General features: G+C 44.0%; 1 protein-coding gene across 1 annotated transcript in view; it reads left to right on the top strand.

The window, feature by feature from the left end:
* The window catches only part of elmod1 (ELMO/CED-12 domain containing 1), a 49,579-nt gene that overhangs the window by 4,227 nt on the left and 25,154 nt on the right, over nt 1-20,198 (top strand). Inside the window, exon 2 of the mRNA XM_067986137.1 lies at nt 16,847-16,992. Within this exon, the coding sequence (XP_067842238.1) occupies nt 16,848-16,992 (145 nt within the window). The 5' untranslated portion in view covers nt 16,847. The remainder of the gene's footprint in view (nt 1-16,846; nt 16,993-20,198) is intronic.

Raw genomic sequence — 20,198 nt, 5'->3', positions numbered from 1 at the left:
AATAAAGAGGGAGAAAATAAATTATGAGAGTAAACTAGCAAGAAACATGAAAACTGACAGTAAAAGCTTCTACAAGTATATAAAAAGGAAGAGGATAGCTAAAGTAAACATTGGTCTCTTAGAGGATGAGACTGGGGAAATAATAATGGAAAACAAGGAAATGGCAGAGGAACTGAACAAATATTTTGTATCTGTCATCACAGTAGAAGATACTAATAATATACCAATAACAGTAGAAAATCAAGGGGCAAAGGAGAGGGAGGAACTAAAAACAATCACTATCACAAGAGAAAAAGTACTAGGTAAACTAATGGGTCTAAAGGCTGACAAGTCCCCTGGACCTGATGGCTTGCATTCGTGGGTCTTAAAGGAAGTGGCTACAGAGATAGTGGATGCATTGGTTATAATCTTCCAGAATTCACTAGATTCTGGAAAGGTCCCAGCGGATTGGAAAACTGCAAACGTAACACCCCTATCCATGAAGGGAGTGAGACGGAAAGCAGGTAACTATAGACCAGTTAGCCTAACATCTGTCATTGGGAAAATGCTAGAATTCATTATTAAGGAAGTAGTAGCAGGACATTTAGAGACTCATAATACAATCAAGGAGAGTCAACATGGTTTTATGAAGAGGAAATCGTGTCTGACAAATTTATTGGAGTTCTTTGAGGAAGTAACGGGCAGGGTGGATAAAGGGGAACCAATGGATGCAGTATATTTGGATTTCCAAAAGGCATTCAATAAGGTGCCACATAAAAGATTACTGCACAAGATAAGAGCTCATGGTGTTGGGGGTAATATACTGGCATGGATAGAGGATTGGTTAACTAACAGAAAACAAAGAGTTGGGATAAAAGGGTCATTTTCAAAATGGCAATCTGTAACTAGTGGGGTGCCGCAGGGATCAGTGCTGGGGCCTCAACTATTTACAATATATATCAATGACTTGGATGAAGGAACATGGAATATAATGTGGGAAAATGTGAAGTCATCCACTTTGGGAGGAAAAATAAAAAAGCAAAATATTATTTGAATGGAGAAATACGACAAAATGCTGCGGTACAGAGGGATCTGGGTGTCCTCATACATGAAACACAAAAAGTCAACATACAGATGCAGCAGGTAATCCGGAAGGCAAACAGAATATTGGCCTTTATTTCTAGGGGGATGGAGTATAAAAGCAGGGAAGTCATGCTACAACTGTACAGGGTGCTGGTGAGACCACACCTGGAGTACTGCGTACAGCTCTGGTGCCCTTATTTAAGGAAGGACATACTTGCATTGGAGGCAGTTCAGAGAAGGTTCATTAGGTTGATTCCGGGTATGGAAGGGTTGTCTTACGAGGAAAGATTGAACAGGTTGGGTCTATACTCATTGGCGTTTAGAAGAATGAGAGGAGACCTTATTGAAACATACAAGATTCTGAGGGGACTCGATAGGGTGGATGCTGAGATGATGTTACCCATCATGGGGGAATCTAAAACTAGGGGGCATAGTTTCAGAATAAGGGGTCGCCCGTTTAAGATGGAAATGAGGATGAATTTCTTCTCCCAGAGGGTCGTGAATCTTTGGAATTCTTTACCCCAAAAAGCTGTGGAGGCTGAGTCATTGAATACATTGAAGGCTGAGTTAGACAAATTTTGATCAGCAAGGGAGTCAAAGGATATGGGGAAAAGGCGGGAAAGCGGAGTTGAGGTAAAAATCAGATCATCCATGATCTCATTGAATGGTGGAGCAGGCTCGAGGGGCCGAATGGCCTACTCCTGCTCCTATCTCTTATGGTCTTATGCACACAGCAAGGAACCACGGACAGCAATGAGATAATGAACAGATTATATGTTTTTTAGTGATGTCGGTTGAGGGATAAATATTGGCCAGGACACCGGGAGAACTCCCCTGCTCTTCTTAAAATAGTGTCATTGGATCTTTTACGTCCACCTCGGAGGGCAGACAAGACCTCGATTTCATGTCTCATCCAAAAGACTCCCTTGTTACTGCACTGAAGTGTCAGCCTGGATTATGTGCTTAAGTCTCTAGAGTGGGACTTGAACCTAGAACCTTCTGACTCAGAGGCAGAGTGATATACCCTAATTTCTTATGGGGTGCTGTGAATGTGAATAATGATACAGTAATCAAATTGATTCATTCTCCAGGCTTATTCCTTGTCAAAAATGTTCTGTTCCTGAGCAGTGACATTACATGACTTGTTGAAGAAAAAATTACTTCCAGATTTAAAAGTACATTTCTCAAATCTTGTATGGCGAGCTCAGCTTTACATTCTGGTGCTATTTTAACTTTAGTTGAAAACACCTTTTCATCACACATTTTTTTGCTGATACTCTATGGTGTTTAATTGAAAATCTGAAGAAATGTTTCAAATTTAACCAGTAAAAGTGCAATGACATTAACCCACTCTTGGTTATACTGCAGTATGTAACAGAAATGGAAGGTTAGTGATGCAAGTATGAAGAATCTGTGCACTTTGTAAAAATGAAGACTTATTTGTGAAGACTGAATTTACACACTGAAAAAGTGAATTATTGCTGTTATTGGCAACTGATAGTACAATCGTTATACCAGCACCAATTGTAGATTTTTACATTCAATGGGAATTGCTTAAACTTGATAGTTTGGCTTTTTGATATATTTTATACTGTGCTTTACACATTTTATGTATTAATTTAGTCCGAATTATCTTTGTAATAAATACAAAATAGTGAATAGTACTATTTTCTCCAGAGATTCTGTGAAATTATCAGATCGCCTTGATCTTGTTAGGCATAATAGTTGATAACTATGTTATTATTTTGACAGAGCAACAACTATTGTCTGTTTTCCTTATGCACATTTATGAAGTGCTTTGGGGCATTTCATTATATTAAAGGCACTATATAAAAACATGTTTGTTGTTGATTATGATGCTGCTGCTGCTGTTTAATATTCCAAAGCAAAGCCTCTCCATCCTAGTTCTGCCTTACTATCAAAATGGAATATGAACCAAAAGAGATAATTTGATGTTTTAAATCCCTTAAGCAGATCACTTGCTTGTATTTTCTTATTACACATTTGACCTAGAGGCCTAGGACTATCTTAAATTGTACATTGTTCTGTGCCATAATTGAAGAACTGAAGTGTATAACATTACTTCACTTAAATTGATCCCTTGATAATTTTCAATGAAATTGTATTCCAACTCTTGATTTTATCAGGACTGCAGCACTGAAAAGTTACTCCCATATAAGGATTTGGTTTTGGGTTAGGCTTTGTAAGGCAAGAAATTGTGTCTGGTCCACATGAATTTTTAGAAAGCCTTCGAAAAGGTGCCACATAAGAGACTCGTGACAAAGGTTAGAGCGTGTGGAGTTAGGGGCCAGATAGCAGAATGGATTGAAAGATGGTTACAGATCAGAGGGTAGCAGTTACGGGATGTTTCTCGGACTGGCAGAAAATTGAAGTGGTGTCCTGCAGGGATCTGTGCTAGGACCATTGTTGTCTCCACATAAATGATTTGGACTCAGCAATTGGAAATATGATGTCAAAACTTTCAGATGATACCAAATTGGGGGGTACAGCTAATAATGTGGAGGATTGCACCAAAATACAATAAGACATAAACAGGCTTGCAGAGTGGGTGAATAAATGGCAAATAAAATTGCATACAGGGAAGTGTGAGGTGGTTCATTTTGGTAGGAGGAATAAGGAGGTTACTTATTTCTTGGTAAGAAAATAATTGGTGTAGAGGATACATCAATCACTAAAAGTAGCAACACATGTTAATAAGGCTCCAAAGAGTGCAAAGTACTGGGTTCATTTCTAGAGGAATAGAATACAAAAGCAGGGAGGTAATGTTAAATTTATTTAGAACCTTAGTTAGAGCACACTTGGAATACTGTACACAGTTCTGGTCTCCATACTACAAAAAAAGATATTGAAGCACTGAAGAAAGTGTAGAAAAGATTTACAAGAATGTTTCCAGAATTGAGAGGAGATGCAACTGTCAGGAAAGATTGAGCTCTTCTCTATGGAAAAGGGAGGACATTTGACAGAGGTCTTTAAAAGAATGAAGGGGTTCGATAGGGTGGATGTGGAGAAACTGTTTCCATTTGTGGATGATTCCTGATCAAGGAATATAAGATAGACACTGAGAGCAAATAAAGAATTTAAGAGGGATTTCTTTCCACAGAAAGTGGTGAGAATGTGGAACTAGCTGCCATATGGAATGGTTTAAGCAGATAACATTATTGCACTTAAGGTGAGCCTTGATGCATACATGAGGGAGAAGGAAACAGAAGGAAATGGGGGTAGGGTGGGAAGAGGTAATTAGAGTGGGAGAAGGCTCATATGGAGTATAAACACCAGCACACACCAATTGAGCTGAATGGCCTGTTTCTGTGCTGCAGAATCATAGAATCATACAGCACAGAAAGCGGCCATTTGGTCCATTAGTGCCTGTGCCAGCTCTTAGAAAGAGCTATCCAATTAGTCCCACTCCCCTGCTCTTTCCTCATAGCCCTGCAATTTTTTCCTTTTCAAGAAATATAGAGTAATGATAATGGGGGACTTCAATTATCCCAAAATAGACTGGGACAGTAACAGTGTAAAGGGCAAAGAGGGGGAGGTATTCCAGAAATGTGTTCAAGAAGAACTTTCTGGAACAGTGTGTTTCCAGCCCAACCAGGAAGGAAGCAGTGCTGGATCTAGTTCTGGGGAATGAAGTGGGGCAGGTGGAGCATGTTTCAGTGGGGGAGCATTTGAGGAACAGTGATCATAATATCATTAGGTTTAGAATAGTTATGGAAAAGGACAAGGAACAATCAAATGTGAAAATGCTTAACTGGAGGAGGGCAAATTTCAGTGAGTTAAAAAGAGATCTTGCCCAGATGGATTGGAATCAAACAGTAATTGAACATGGCAGGCCTTCAAGGTGGAGTTGGTTTGGGTACACAATAGACACATCACTACGAGGGGGAAAGGAAGGGCATCCAAAGCTAGAGCTCCCTGGATGTCTAAAGATTTAGAGATAATGGAGCAGAAAAAGGAGGCTTATAATGAATGTAAGGTTCATAATACAGTAGAGGACCAGGCTGAATACAGAAAGTACAGAGGAGATCTAAAAGAGGGAGTAAGAGGGACAAAGAGAGAGTATGAGAATAGATTAGCGGCAAACATAAAAGGGAACCCAAAACTCTTTTATAAACATATAAATAGTAAAAGGGTAATGAAAGGAAGGGTGGGACTGATTGCGGACAAAAAAGGAGGTCTCCTCGTGGAGGCAGAGAGCGTGGCTGAGGTACTAAATGAATACTTCACATCCATCTTCACTAGAGAAGAGGATGCTACCATTGTAGCAGTAAAGAATATAAGAACATAAGGAATAGGAGCAGGAGTAAGCCATACGGCCCCACGAGCCTGCTCCACCATTCAATAAGATCATCGCTGATCTTTGACCTCAACTCCACTTTCCCGCCTGATCCCCATATCCCTTGATTCCCGTAGAGACCAGAAATCTATCTATCTCAGCCTTGAATATATTCAGTGACTTAGCATTCACAGCCCTTTGGGGTAGAGAATTCCAAAGATTCACAACCCTCTGAATGAAGAAATTCCTCCTCATCTCAGCCTATGAGATTATGCCTCCTACTTCTAGACTCTCCATCCAGGGGAAACAATCTCTCAGCATCTACCCTGTCAAGCCTGCTCAGAATCTTGTATGTTTCAATGACATCACCTCTCATTCTTCTAAACTCCAGAGAGTATAGGCCCATTCGACTCAAACTCTCATTACAAGACAACCCTCTCATCCCAAGAATCAATCTAGTGAACCTTCGTTGCAACCCTCGAAAGCAAGTATATCCTTCCTTAGATAAGGAAACCAAAACTGTACACAGCACTCCAGGTGTGGTCTCACCAAAGCCCTGCACAATTGTAGCAGGATTTCCTTACTCTTGTACTCCAACCCCCTTGAAATAAAGGCCAACATACCATTTACCTTCGTAATTGCTTGCTGTATCTGCATGCTAACTTTTTGTGTTTCGTGTACGAGGACACCCAAGTTTCTCTGAACACCAACATTAATGGTTTCTCACCATTTAAAAATATTCTGTTTTTCTATTCTTCCTACCAAAGTAAATAACCTCACATTTTCCCACATTATTTTTTTTTAATTCATTCATGGGATGTGGGCGTCGCTGGCAAGGCCAGCATTTATTGGCCATCCATAATTGCCCTTGAGAAGGTGGTGGTGAGCTGTCTCCTTGAACCGCTGCAGTCCATGTAATGAAGGTTCTCGCACAGTGCTGTTAGGTAGGGAGTTCCAGGATTTTGACCCAGCGACGATGAAGGAACGGTGATATATTTCCAAGTCGGGATGGTGTGTGACTTGGAGGGGAACGTGCAGGTGGTGTTGTTCCCATCTGCCTACTGCCCTTGTCCTTCTAGGTGGTAGAGGTCGTGGGTTTGGGAGGTGCTGTCGAAGAAGCCTTGGCGAGTTGCTGCAGTGCATCCTGTGGATAGTACACACTGCAGCCACAGTGCTCCGGTGGTGGAGGGATTGAATGTTTAGGGTGGTGGATGGGGTGCCAATCAAGAGGGCTGCTTTGTCCTGGATGGTGTCGAGCTTCTTGAGTGTTGTTGGAGCTGCACTCATCCAGGCAAGTGGAGAGTATTCCATCACACTTGTGCCTTGTAGATGGTGGAAAGGCTTTGGGGAGTCAGGAGGTGAGTCACTCGCCGCAGAATACCTAGCCTCTGACCTGCTCTTGTAGCCACAGTATTTATGGGGCTGGTCCAGTTATGTTTCTGGTCAATGGTGACCCCCAGGATGTTGATGGTGGGGGATTCGGCAATGGTAATGCCATTGAATGTCAAGGGGAGGTGGTTAGATTCTCTCTTGTTGGAGATGGTCATTGCGTGCCACTTGTCTGGTGCGAATGTTACTTGCCACTTATCAGCCCAAACCTGGATGTTGTCCAGGCCTTGCTGCATGCGCTCACGGACTGCTTCATTATCTGAGGGGTTGCGAATGGGACTGAACACTGTGCAATCATCAGCGAACATCCCCATTTCTGATCTTATGATGGAGGGAAGGTCATTGATGAAGCAGCTGAAGATGGTTGGGCCTAGAACACTGCCCTGAGGAACTCCTGCAGCAATGTCTTGGGGCTGAGATGATTGGCCTCCAACAACCACTACCACCTTCCTTTGTGCTAGGTATGACTCTAGCCACTCGAGAGTTTTCCCCCTGATTCCCATTGACTTCAATTTTACTAGGGCTCCTTGGTGCCACACTCGGTCAAATGCTGCCTTGATGTTAAGTGCAGTTACTCTTACCTAACCTCTGGAATTCAGCTCTTTTGTCCATGTTTGGACCAAGGCTAGAGGTGAGTGGTCCTGGCGGAACCCAAACTGAGCATCAGTGAGCAGGTTATTGGCGAGTAAGTGCCGCTTGATAGCATTGTCGGCGACGCCTTCCATCACTTTGCTGATGATTGAGAGTAGACTGATGGGGCGTTAATTGGCTGGATTGGATTTGTCCTGCTTTTTGTGGACAGGACATACCTGGGCAATTTTCCACATTGTCGGGTAGATGCCAGTGTTGTAGCTGTATTGGAACAGTTTGGCTAGAGGCGCGGCTAGTTCTGGAGCACATATCTTCAGCACTACAGCCGGGATGTTGTTGGGTCCTCATAGCCTTTATTATATCCAGTGCACTCAGCCGTTTCTTGATATCACGTGGAGTGAATCGAATTGGCTGAAGACTGGCTTCTGTAATGGTGGGGATATCGGGAGGAGGCCAAGATGGATCATCTACTCAGCACTTCTGGCTGAAGATGGTTGCAAAGGCTTCAGCCTTGTCTTTTGCACTCACGTACTGGACTCTGTCGTCATTGAGGATGGGGATTTTTACAGAGCCTCCTCCTCCCATTAGTTGTTCGATTGTCCACCACCATTCACAACTGGATCTGATCCGTTGGTTGTGGAATCACTTGGCTCTGTCTATAGCATATTGTTTCCACTGTTTAGTTTGCAAGTAGACCTATGTTGTAGCTTCACCAGGTTGGCACCTCATTTTTAGGTATGCCTGGTGCTGCTCCTGGCATGCTCTTCTACACTCCTCATTGAACCAGGGTTAATCCCCTGGCTAGTTGGTAATGGTAGAGTGAGGAATATGCCAGGCCATGAGGTTATAGATTGTGCTGGAATACAAATCTGCTGCTGCTGATGGCCCACAGCGCCTCATGGATGCCCAGTTTTGAGCTGCTGGATCTGTTCTGAATCTATCCCATTTAGCATGGTGATAGTGCCACACAACACGTTGGATGGTGTCCTCAGTGCGAAGACAGGACTTTGTCTCCACGAGGACTGTGTGGTGGTCACTCCCACCAATACTGTCATGGACAGATGCATCTGCGACAGGTAGATTGGTGAAGGCGAGGACATGTAGGTTTTTCCCTCGTGTTGGTTCGCTCACCACCTGCCGCAGGCCCAGTCTGGCAGCTATGTCCTTCAGGACTCGGCCAGCTTGGGTCAGTCGTGTGCTTCCGAGCCACTCTTGGTGATGGACATTGAAGTCCCCCACCCAGAGTACATTCTGTGCCCTTGCTACCCTCAGTGCTTCCTCCAAGTGGTGCTCAACATGGAGGAGGACTGATTCATCAGCTGAGGGAGGGTGGTAGGTGGTAATCAGCAGGAGGTTTCCATGCCCATATTTGACCTGATGCCATGAGATTTCATGGGGTCCAGAGTCAATGTTGAGGACTCCCTCCTGACTGTATATCACTGTACCGTCACCTCTGGTTGGTCTGTCCTGCCGGTGGGACAGGACATACCCAGTGATGGTGATGGAAGAGTCTGGGACGTTGGCTGAAAGGTATGATTCTGTGAGTATGGCTATGTCAGGTTGTTGCTTGACTAGTCTGTGGGACAGCTCTCCCAATTTTGGCACAAGTCCCCAGATGTTCGTGAGGAGGACTTTGCAGGGTCAACTGGGCTTGGTTTGCCTTTGTCGTGTCTGATGCCTAGTGGTCCGTCCGGTTTTATTCTTATTATGACTTTTCGTAGCAAGATTTTACAACTGAGTGGCTTGCTGGGCCATTTCAGAGGGCAATTAAGAATCAACCACATTGCTGTGGGTCTGGAGTCACATTTAAGCCAGACCAAGTAAGGAGGGCAGGTTTCCTTTCCTAAAGGACATTAGCGAACTAGACAGGTTTTTACGATAATCCGGTAGTTTCATGACCACCATTACTGATACTAGTTTTTTTTTAATACCAGAATTTTATTTAATTAATTGAATTTAAATTCACCAGCTGCCGTGGCGGGATTTTAACTCATGACTCTGGATTATTAGTCCAGGCCTCTGGATTACTAGTCCAGTATCATAACCACTATGCTACCGTACCCGTATATTATACTGCATCTGCCACCTTATTGCCCACTCACTTAACCTGTCTATATCCCTTTCTGGACTCTTTGTGTCCTCCTCACAGCTTACTTTCCCACCTAGCTTTGTATCATTAGCAAACTTGGATACCATTACACTTGGTCCCTTTTTCTAAGTCATTGAAATAGATGGTAAATAGCTGGGGCCCAAGTACTGATCCTTGCGACACCCCACTAGTTACAGCCTGCCAACCTGAAAATGACCTGTTTATCCCTACTCTCTGTTTTCTGTCCATTAACCAATCCACTATCACGCTAATATATTACTCCCACCCCAGGAGCCCGTTTCTTGCGTAACAACCTTTTATGTGGCATCTTATGGATGCATCCTAGGTTGCTGAGGGAAGTAAGGGTGGAATTGTGTAGGTACTGGCCATAATCTTCCAATCATCCTTAGATATGGGAGTGGTGCCAGAGGACTAGAGAATTGCAAATGTTACACCCTCTTTCAGAAAAGGGTATAAGGATAAATCCAGCAACTAGAGGCTAGTCAGTTTAACCTCGGTTGAGGGGAAACTTTTAGAAACAATAATCCGGGACAAAGTTAACAGTCACTTGGACAAGTGTGGATTAATTAAGGAAAGCCAGCATGGATTTGTTAAAGGCAAATCGTATTTAACCAACTTGATTGAGTTTTTTGATGAGGTAACAAAAAGGGTTGATGAGGGCAATGCTGTTGATGTGGTGTATATGGACTTCCAAAAGGTGTTTTGACAAAGTGCCACATAATTTTGCTTGTCAGCAAAGTTGAAGCCTGTGGAATAAAAGGGGCAGTGACAGCATGAATACGAAATTGGCTAAGAGACAGGAAACAGAGAGTAGTGGTGAATGGTTGTTTTTCGGACTGCAAGAAGGTATACAGTGGTGTTCCCCAGGGGTCGGTACTAGGACCACTGCTTTTCTTGATATATTTTAATGACTTGGACTTGCGTGTACAGGGTCCAATTTCAAAATTTCCATATGACACAAAACTTGGAAGTGTAGTGAACAGTGAGGAGGACTTCAAGAGGGCATAGACAGGCTGGTGGAATGGGCAGACACATGGCAGGTGAAATTTAACACAGAGATGTGCGAAATGATACATTTTGGTAGGAAGAACGAGGAGAGGCAATATAAACTAAAGGGTACAATTCTAAAAGGGGTGCAGGAACAGAGAGACCTGGGGGTATACGTGCACAGGTCGTTGAAGGTGGCAAAGCAAGTTGAGAATGCGGTTAAAAAGCAAACGGGATCCTGGGCTTTATAAATAGAGGCCTGGGGGTGATTTTAAACCCCAAAAACGAGTAGGTTGGGGGTGGGTGGGAGTTGAAAATAGTTGTTTTTTGGGTCGCAACCGCAACCCGGCTTTATTTCCGGGTTTAACGTTGGCGTGTAAAAGTACAGGCTTCCCCCACTGGGAATGCAAAGTCCGAAAATGTTGCAGTTGTGACCCAAAAAAAAACTATTTTCAACTCCCACCCGCCCCAAACCACTCGTTCTTGGGGTTTAAAGTCACCCCCATAGAACACAAAAGCAAGGAGGTCATGATGAACCTTTATAAAACACTGGTTCGGCCACAACTGGAATATTGTGTCCAATTCTGGGCACCACACTTTAGGAAGGATGTGAAGGCCTTAAAGAGGGTGCAGAAAAGAACCCTAGAATGGTTCCAGGGATGACTTCACTTATGTGGATAGACTGGAGAAGCTGGGGTTGTTCTCCTTAGAACAAAGAAGGTTGAGAGGAGATTTTATAGAAGTGTACAAAATTAAGAGGGATCCAGACAGAGAAGATAGAGAGAAGCTCTTCCCATTTGCAGAAGGGTCAAGAACCAGAGGACACAGATTTAAGGTGATTGGTAAAAGAATCAAAGGCGACATGAGGAAAAGCTTTTTTACGTAGCGAGTGGATATGATCTGGAATGCGCTGCCTAAAAGGGTGGTGGAGGGAGATTCAATCATGGCTTTCAAAAGGGAATTGGATAAGTACTTGAAGGGAAAAAATTTGCAGGACTACGGGGAAAGGGCAGGGGGAGTGGGACTAACTGGATTGCTCTTGCAGAGAGCCGGCATGGACTCAACGGGCCGAATTGCCTCCTCTGTGCTGTAATCATTCTATGACTCTATGATTTACCGAATGCCTTTTGGAAATCCAAATATACTACATCCACTGGTTCCCCTTTATCTACCCTTCTAATTACATCCTCAAAAAACTCAAATAAATTTGTCAAACATGATTTCCCTTTCATAAAACCATGTTGACTCTGCCTAACCTGTTACGGTTTTTTAAGTGCCCTGTTACCACTTCCTTGATGGATTCCACCATTTTCCTGACGACTGATGTCAAGCTAAAGGAGGAGGTAGTAGCGATATTGGATAAAATAAAAATAGACAAAGAGGAGGCACTTAAAAGATTAGCAGTACTCAAAGTAGAAAAGTCACCCTGTCCAGATGGGATGCATCCTAGTTTCCTGAGGGAAATAAGGCTGGAAATTGCGGAGGCTCTGGCCACAATCTTGCAGTCCTCTTTAGCTATGGGGACGGTGCCGGAGGACTGGAGGATTGCAAATGTTACACCCCTGTTCAAAAAAGGAGAATGGGATAAACCCGTAATTACAGGCCAGTCAACCTAACTTCGGTGGTGGGAAAACTTTTAGAGACAATAACCTGGGACAAAATTAATTGACACTTGGAAAAATACAGGCTAATAAATGAAAATCAGCACGGATTTGTTAAAAGAAAATCGTGTTTGACTAACTTGATTGAGTTTTTTGATGAAGTAATGGAGAGGGTTGATGAGGGTAGCGTAGTTGATGTGTATATGGACTTTCAAAAGGCATTTGATAAAGTACCACATGATAGACTTGTTAGCAAAATTAAAGCCCAAGGGATTAAAGGGACAGCGGTAGCATGGATACAAAGTTGGCTAGGGGAACAGTTGTTTTTCAGACTGGAGGGAAGTATAAAGTGGTGTTCCCCAGGGGTCAGTATTAGGACCACTGATCTTTTTGATATATATTATTGACCTGGACTTGGGTATAGAGGGTATAATTTTGAAGTTTGCAAATGATGCGAAACTCGGAAATGTAGTAAACAATGTGAAGAATAGTAACAGACTTCAGGAGGACATAGACAGACACATGGCAGATGAAATATAACGCAGGAAAGTGTGAAGTGATGCATTTTGGTAGGAAGAATGAGAAGAGGCAATATAAACTAAATGGTACAACTCTAAAGGGAGTGCAGGAACAGAGAGACCTGGGAGGTAGCAAAACAAGTTGAGAAGGCTATTAAAAAAGCATATAGGATCCCGGGCTTTATAAATAGAGGCCTAGAGAACAAAAACAAGGAAGTTGTCGAACCTTTATAAAACACTGGTTCGGTCACAACTAGAGTATAGTGTCCAATTCTAGGATCACACTTCAGAAAGGATGTGAAGGCCTTAGAGAGAGTGCAGAAAAGATTTATTAGAAAGCTTCCAGGGATGAGGAGCTTCAGATACGTGGATAGACTGGAGAAGCTGGGGTCGTTCTCCTTAGAACAGAGAAGGTTGAGAGGAGATTTGATGGAAGTGTTCAAAATCATGAAGAGTTTAGATGGAGTAAATAAAGAGAAACGGTTCCCATTGGTGGAAGGGTCGAGAACCAGAGGACACAGATTTAAGATGATTGGCAAAAGAACCAAAGGCGACATGAGGAAAAACCTTTTAACGCAGCGAGTAGCTTTAATCTGGAATGCGCTGCCTGAATGGGTGATGAAAGTAGTTTCAATCATGGCTTTCAAAAAGGAATTGGATAAATACTTGAAAGGAAAAAATTTGCAGGGCTACGCGGAAAGAGCAGGGGAATGAGACTAACTGGATTGCTCTTGCATAGAAACGGCATGAGCTCGATGGGCTGAATGGCCTCCTTCTGTGCTGTAACCATTCTATGATTCTAAGGATCGGTAACCAGAGGACACAGATTTAAGATAATCAGAAAAAGAGTCAGAGGCGACATGAGGAAACATTTTTTACGCAACGAGTTGTAATGATCTGGAATGCACTGCTTGAAAGGGTGGTGGAAGCAAATTCAATAGTAACTTTCAAAAAGGAATTAGATAAATACTTGAAGGGAAAAAATTTACAGGGCTATGGGGAAAGAGCATGGGGATTGGGACTAATTGGATAACTTTTTCAAAGAGCTGGTACAGGCACGATGGGTTGAATGGCCTCCTCTTGTGCTGTATCTAATATGATACTATGAAGTATATACCCAATTACATACATAGAATTACATAGAATGTACAGCACAGAAACAGGCCATTTGGCCCAACAAGTCCATGCCGATGTTTATGCTCCATACGAGCCTCCTCCCACCCTTCTTCATTTAAGCCCGTCAACATATCCTTTTTCTTTCTCCCTTATGTATTTATCTAGCTTCTTCTTAAATGCATCAATGCTATTTGCCTCAATTACTCCTTGTGGTAGCGAGTTCCACATTCTAAACACTCTCTGGGCAAAGAAGTTTCTCCTGCATTCCCTATTGGATTTATTAGTGACTATCTTATATTTATGGACCCTAGTTCTGGTCTCCCCCGCAAGTGGAAATATCTTCTCTACGTCTACCCTATCAAACCCTTTCATAATCTTAAAGACCTCTATCAGGTCATCCCTCAGTCTTCTCTTTTCTAAGAAAAGAGGCCCAGCCTACTCAATCTTTCCTGATGGGTATAACCTCTCAGTTCTGGTATCATCCTAGTAAATCTTTTTTGCACCTTCTCCATTGCCTCTATATCCTTTTAATAATATGAATACCAGAATTGTTCACAATACTCCAAGTGTGGTCTAACCAAGGGTCTATACAAGTTTAACATAGCTTTCCTGCTTTTCAGTTCTATCCCTCTAGAAATGGACCCCTGTGCTTTGTTTGCCTTTTTTATGGCCGCCTTAACCTGCATCACTACTTTTAGTGGTTTGTGTATCTATACCCCCAGATCCCTCTGCTCCTCTACCCCATTTAGACTCTTATTTTCCAAGTCGTCTGTGGCCTCCTTATTCTTCCTACCAAAATGTACCACCTCAAACTTATTTATATTGAAATTCATTTGCCAATTACACGCCCATTCTGCAAGTTTATTAATGTCTTCCTGTATTTTGTCACAGTCCTCCTCTGTGTTAAGTATACGCCCCAATTTGGTGTTGTCCACAAATTTTGAAATCGAACTTCCAATTCCTGAATCCAAACTGCTTATGTAAATGGTGAACAACAGTGGTCCCAGCACCAATCCTTGTGGAACGCCGCTTCCTACCTTTTGCCAGTCTGAGTAACTACCTTTAACTCCTATTGTCTGTTTTCTGTTTTGTAGCGAGCTTGCTATCCATTCTGCTACTTGCTCCCTGACTCCATAGGCACTGACCATAGTCATGTGTCTGCTTTGCAGTACCTTATCAAAGGCCTTTTGAAAATCCAAACATATTACATATACTGCATTAGCCTTGTCTACCCTTTCTGTTACTTCAAAGAATTCAATAAGGTTGGTCAAGCACAACATTCCCTTTTGAAAACTGTGCTGACTATGTTTTATTATATTTTTCGTTTCTATATTTTTTTTATTACTTCTTTGAGTAAGCATTCCATTATCTTTCCTACCATTGACGTGAAGTTAATTGGTCTATAGTTCCCTGGACTTGTTCTATCTCCCTTTTTAAATATAGGAATCACATTAACTGTCCGCCAATCCTCTAGCACTATTCCCTTTTCTTATGAATTTTTATGTCTATGTAGTAGTGCCTCTGCCATCTCTTCCCTAAGTTCTTTTAATATCTGTGGATGCAATACATCTGGACCAGGGGTTTTATCCTCTTTTGGTAGTTACTATTGAATCTGCTTCCATCACCCTTTCAGGCAGTGTATTCTGGATGATAACAACTCGCTGCGTAAAAAAAAATTCTCCTCCTCTCCCCTCTGGTTCTTTTGCCAATTATTTGACATCTGTGTCCTCTGGTTACCTACACTCCTGTCAGTGGAAACAGTTTCTCCTTATTTACTCTATCAAAACCCTTCATATTCTATGTAAATTTCCAAAGCTTAAATTTTAAGACCATGTACATCATGTGATGGTTCTTACGGTTACCTTTGTGAAATATAATTAGTGCTGGAATTTTGATTTTCATGCCTGGATTCTCAGTACCACCAGCAATTATATATTTTCTTTTGTGATTTCCTGGTTTTGATTTGATTGCCAGGAAAACTTTATTTTAAAGGCATGCCACATCACCACCAAGCTGATTTGATTTTCCCACTCAATTCCTAAGCTCAGCTACATTACTGTGGGGAGGTACAGAGAAGAGGCCATTTGCTTTCCTACAAGGAGAAAGAATCTGAAGAAAAATGATTTGTGGGTCGCTGTCACTTGCCTCCCAGTGCTTGACTTTGAGTGGCATTGGTAGTGGCCTGGGAACCAGTCACTAGTTTTCTCTCTAAGTTCCAAGTCATTTGTGGTCTGGGAAGAAAAAAAGATAACCATCCATGGGGAGGGAAGGGGAAGACTTACAAGAGAAATTAAGGAAAAATAAAACACTAGAGATGGGGAGACTGGTAGGAGTACAGGAGCAAGATCAGGGATTCTGTTGACTGATAGCAAAATAAGACACCTTAAAAAAAAAAGTGACCATTTAAAGAGCAAAGTTTAGCAGGAGCTTGGATGATAGTGGAAGGCGTTAAATGTATTGGCAATATTTCCATTAGATTCGATGAACATGGCTCTTGTCTAATGTTTAATCTTGCATTAATGCCTGCTGGAGAAGTATTGCTTCAGTCATGTTTTGAAAAGTGAGTTTACAGTTCTGGCTAGGGTTTCCAATTCTCCAAGATTGTCCTGTAGTCTCTAGGAATTAAAGATTAATTTCCTGGACACTGCTGAGAACAAACCAGGAGAAAAATCATAGTGGCATTATTAAAATTGTGTGGTTTTTTTCATTTTCTTTAAACACTTTTGTTTATTGTTACAAAAATATTGGAGAAGGGGAAAAAAGGCTGTATGACTGGCAGGGCTGTTGGAGGCAGGAGGTCATGTGAGGAAACCTCCAGGAATACAGAGTTGACCACCCTAGCTGTGGTGGTCTCCCTGACATGTCAGCTGTTGATAATGCTACATATAGGGGCAGAGCAGCAGATTGGCTGAAAGGATTCCATAAAGTTCTGAGGCATCATACCAGAGCACTCTCAGACTGGCTAGAAAAAGGAATCTGACAGAAAATGAAGACTCTGATTATGAAAAGCAACTTTTAAATATTTAATAATATGTGTTGGTTGCAAAATAAAAAACAAACATGACTTCAATATGGGTTAGCATCTAAGTTCTTAAATCTTAGGTTGTTGATATATTTTGTATTTATGAAATGGAAATGGTTTTGTTTTTAATTTATTTTTATTGTTTGACTTCAGGATGTTGGTCCAACTGTGTCTGTACTTTTACTGCAAATGTCTCTGGCGTTTTCTCAAATTCGCCCTGAGAAAAATAACGGGAAAATGTGAGCTGCAGAGAATCTGCTACAGCAGGAAGCCTGGAGCTCAAAGGACATTGAAAATAGGTAGGTGACAAAAAAAATTGAGCTTTTCTTTCTTTTCCTGCAGCGTGTATCATTTTTCAGCCGAGAAAAAAGGCACATGACCTGCTTCCAGGTTTTTCTGAAGTCCTGTTGGGGGCGCCACGGGCCTCGCCATTCAAGCGCAGGGATCCTATCCTGTGCCGCCGCCCGCCCGAAAATGGTTGCGCCTGAATTTCTAACCCAAAGGGACCGATTTTCCGATGGCCGAGTGGGTGTGTTGGGGGCAGTGGGGCTCCAAAAATGGCGGAATCCCGGAGTGGGTTCTGAGCCTGGCTCCAACCCACTCACTTCCGGGTTCCCCAATGACGCGTTCGGGTGCACACGCAGCTCCCACATGCAGCACTCCCACCGGCAATTAAAGCCGGCGGGATGATAATTTAGTTAATTATTTAGCTAGTTGAGGTACTTGACAGACCTCACTGAGTGGAGACTTTGGCAGGGGTGCAATTTTGAAGGATCCTGTTTCCCGTGCTGTGGGAAATACTCCCTGTTGGAGCAGACATATTTCAGCCAGCAGCCAGTGGGAGATGCAAAGGATTATTTGACAGTTGGGGGGATTACCTCATTTATTGCAGCAGGGCACTCTGTCACTTCAGACAAAGTTTTGGCTGCAACACCTTTGTGTTTCCACTCAAAATTATTAATTTATACCCTAAAGCTGTGCAAACACATTTACCTACTTTGCGGCCCCCCTCAAACTCACACCGTCAGGATGGGGGTCGCCATAGCTGCATTCATCACTTCATCCGAGGACGAGCAACATTACCAGCCTCGCCGTCCACGCCGTCCACCTCTGCCACGTGGAGCTCCACAACACAGTGCTGCGCCACAGGCACCTGCACAAAATAGTCGTGCAACTACACATACACCCACTGTAGGGTGACCCAATGGGTAGCATCAAGTGTGGGTGTTCATGGTGAATCTCATGAAAGGGACTTATTACACAAGCCAGTCAAGAATGGCCAAGACATGGCAGTAGTGGTGACAATAATAATATTTAATGTGCCATTAACAAAAATCAAATATAAATACAAAACATGACAAACTGTCAAACACCCTTGTGCATCCCCTTTGTGCTCACAAAACCTTTGCCTTACGCTTCCGACTACTCCTACGTGGTGCTTCCCCTGTGGCTATAGCAGAGGTAGTGGCAGGTTGCTCTTGGTCATGCCCTGACCCATTAGATGCTTTGGGCCTCCTCCGTCTGGGTTTCGATGCCCGTGAGGGCCCCTCCAAAGACTGCTCCACCTGCACCTGTGCAGAGGCAGACTCAACCACCTGGAGCGGAGGCAGCATTGTGGGTACTGGTTGAGAGGGGGGCAACGGGTGAGATGTGGGAGCGCTTTGAGTTGCATCCCCTCTTCCATGTCCCCTTTCGCCATCATCCCTCTCCTAGGCCAGGCCCACATCACTCCTACCACCCTGCTGGACGACAGTTTGGAGGACATGTGTGAAGCCTTGTAAGGCCAGTGCTAGTGTACCTGCCTGCCTGTTCAAGGCGACAGAAAGTTGCTCACCCTGAATCTGAAGGGCAGTTGTCAGGGCCTCAATGGACTCATTGGTGAGCTGTGCTTGAAGCTCGATGGAGGCTAGTCTTCCCTCCATCAGAGACATTCCCGAACTTACCCGCGACACTATCTCAGAGATGCCCTCACGTCCCTGTGACAGTAGCTCAGAGATTTCCTCCTGTACCTGTGCCACCATTCCACTCATGCAGGAGTTTGACTCCCCCATCCTCTGCGCGATTGTGGAAAGTGCGTGTGGCACCTGTTCCAGCACCTCGCAAATGTGCTGCTGCCCCTCGATCATTCTCCTTTTAAAGGATGACCCCCAGGGTTCAGCATCTGTGTCCAGCTGAGCAGAGCCTGGAGAAGAGTGCTCCCACCCACACGGACTCTCCACAGCTGCCCCTGCCACCGGTGTCTGCTTGTGCTCACGTGTGGTGACTCACCATGTGCGACCCCAACTAAGTGAGGACGGGGACCCACCGAGGTGTGTGTATCTGCGCTGGTGGATGGCTCGCTCAGATGTGATGGTGCCCCCTCAGAGGCCAGCAGGTCCTCTGAGGAATCACCCTCCGCCGTCACGGCGGTCGCTGAAGGCCCTGTAAGAGAACAGAAGACAATATTAAGCATGATGACAGATGTTGAGGTGCTAAAGATGGTAAGGCATGTTAACATCATTTGCTATTGTGAGTGCTGAATATTGAAGTTCTGTCACCAGCCATTTGTCGGGTGGCAGTCTCGGCGTCCCCGATGGACAGGCACTCGAGGGTGCGGTCACTTCAAAAGCCTCCTGCTCCGCGTCCATGAGGACGACCTGATGTTGCGGCCCCCCTCCAGTCTTCGCCCTCTTCCATGCATTCTGGGCTCTTTTCTCCTATAAGGGGAGAAAGTAGAGAGGCGTGTGTGAGGGATGGTGACGTGGCCAACCACTGAATGCATTGGTTTGGGTGAGGCTGACCGTGAAAGAGATGCATCAGAGGGTGAGTATGAGACAGAGCCATGACATTGTATGAGGATTGGGTTGAGTGGTAGTGGTGGGATGAGTACTGGGGAGGTGAGTAAGTGCAGGTAAGTTGAGGATGAGCTTTGAGTGGGTGTGAGGAGTGATGTGATAGAGTAGTTATGGCATGTACAGAATGAGTTGGGGGTGGGTGTGGTGATGTGGAAGATGGAGTTTAGGAGAATGAGTAAGTGCACTCACTTTGGCTGACCTAGTTAGGTCATTGAAGCGCTTCCTGCACTGGATCCATGAGCGGGAGACGTTGCTGCTGCTGGTGACCTCCTCTGCCACCTCGAGCCAGGCTTTCTTGGTGGCAGAGATAGGCCACTTCCTCCCGTCCGCCGGGTAGAAAATATCCCTCCTCCTCCTCACCCCATCCAGTAAGACCTGGAGTGAGGCATCAGTAAATCCGGGAGCAGCCTTTCCCCTGGGCTGCTCCATTCTATAATTTTGGTTCTTTGCTGCAGGAGCAGCATTGGAGGACTGCCCCTTTAAGTAGAGCTCCTCCAGCTGACAGCCTGTGATGCGGGTGCGCAGTCCGCTTGCTGCGCAGGTTTCCGATGGGAAACCCGGAAGCCACAGTAAGTGGCTTCAATTAACCGTGATCGCACGGGGAACGAACGGATTCCAGTCACCCCACACACCCCCGCACCCCCCCCCACCCCTGCTGCCATCCCGCCTCT

The sequence above is a fragment of the Heptranchias perlo genome, chromosome 6 (genome assembly GCF_035084215.1).
Source record: "Heptranchias perlo isolate sHepPer1 chromosome 6, sHepPer1.hap1, whole genome shotgun sequence".
NCBI lineage: Eukaryota > Metazoa > Chordata > Chondrichthyes > Hexanchiformes > Hexanchidae > Heptranchias > Heptranchias perlo.
This window is presented reverse-complemented; position numbering and strand designations above follow the sequence as displayed.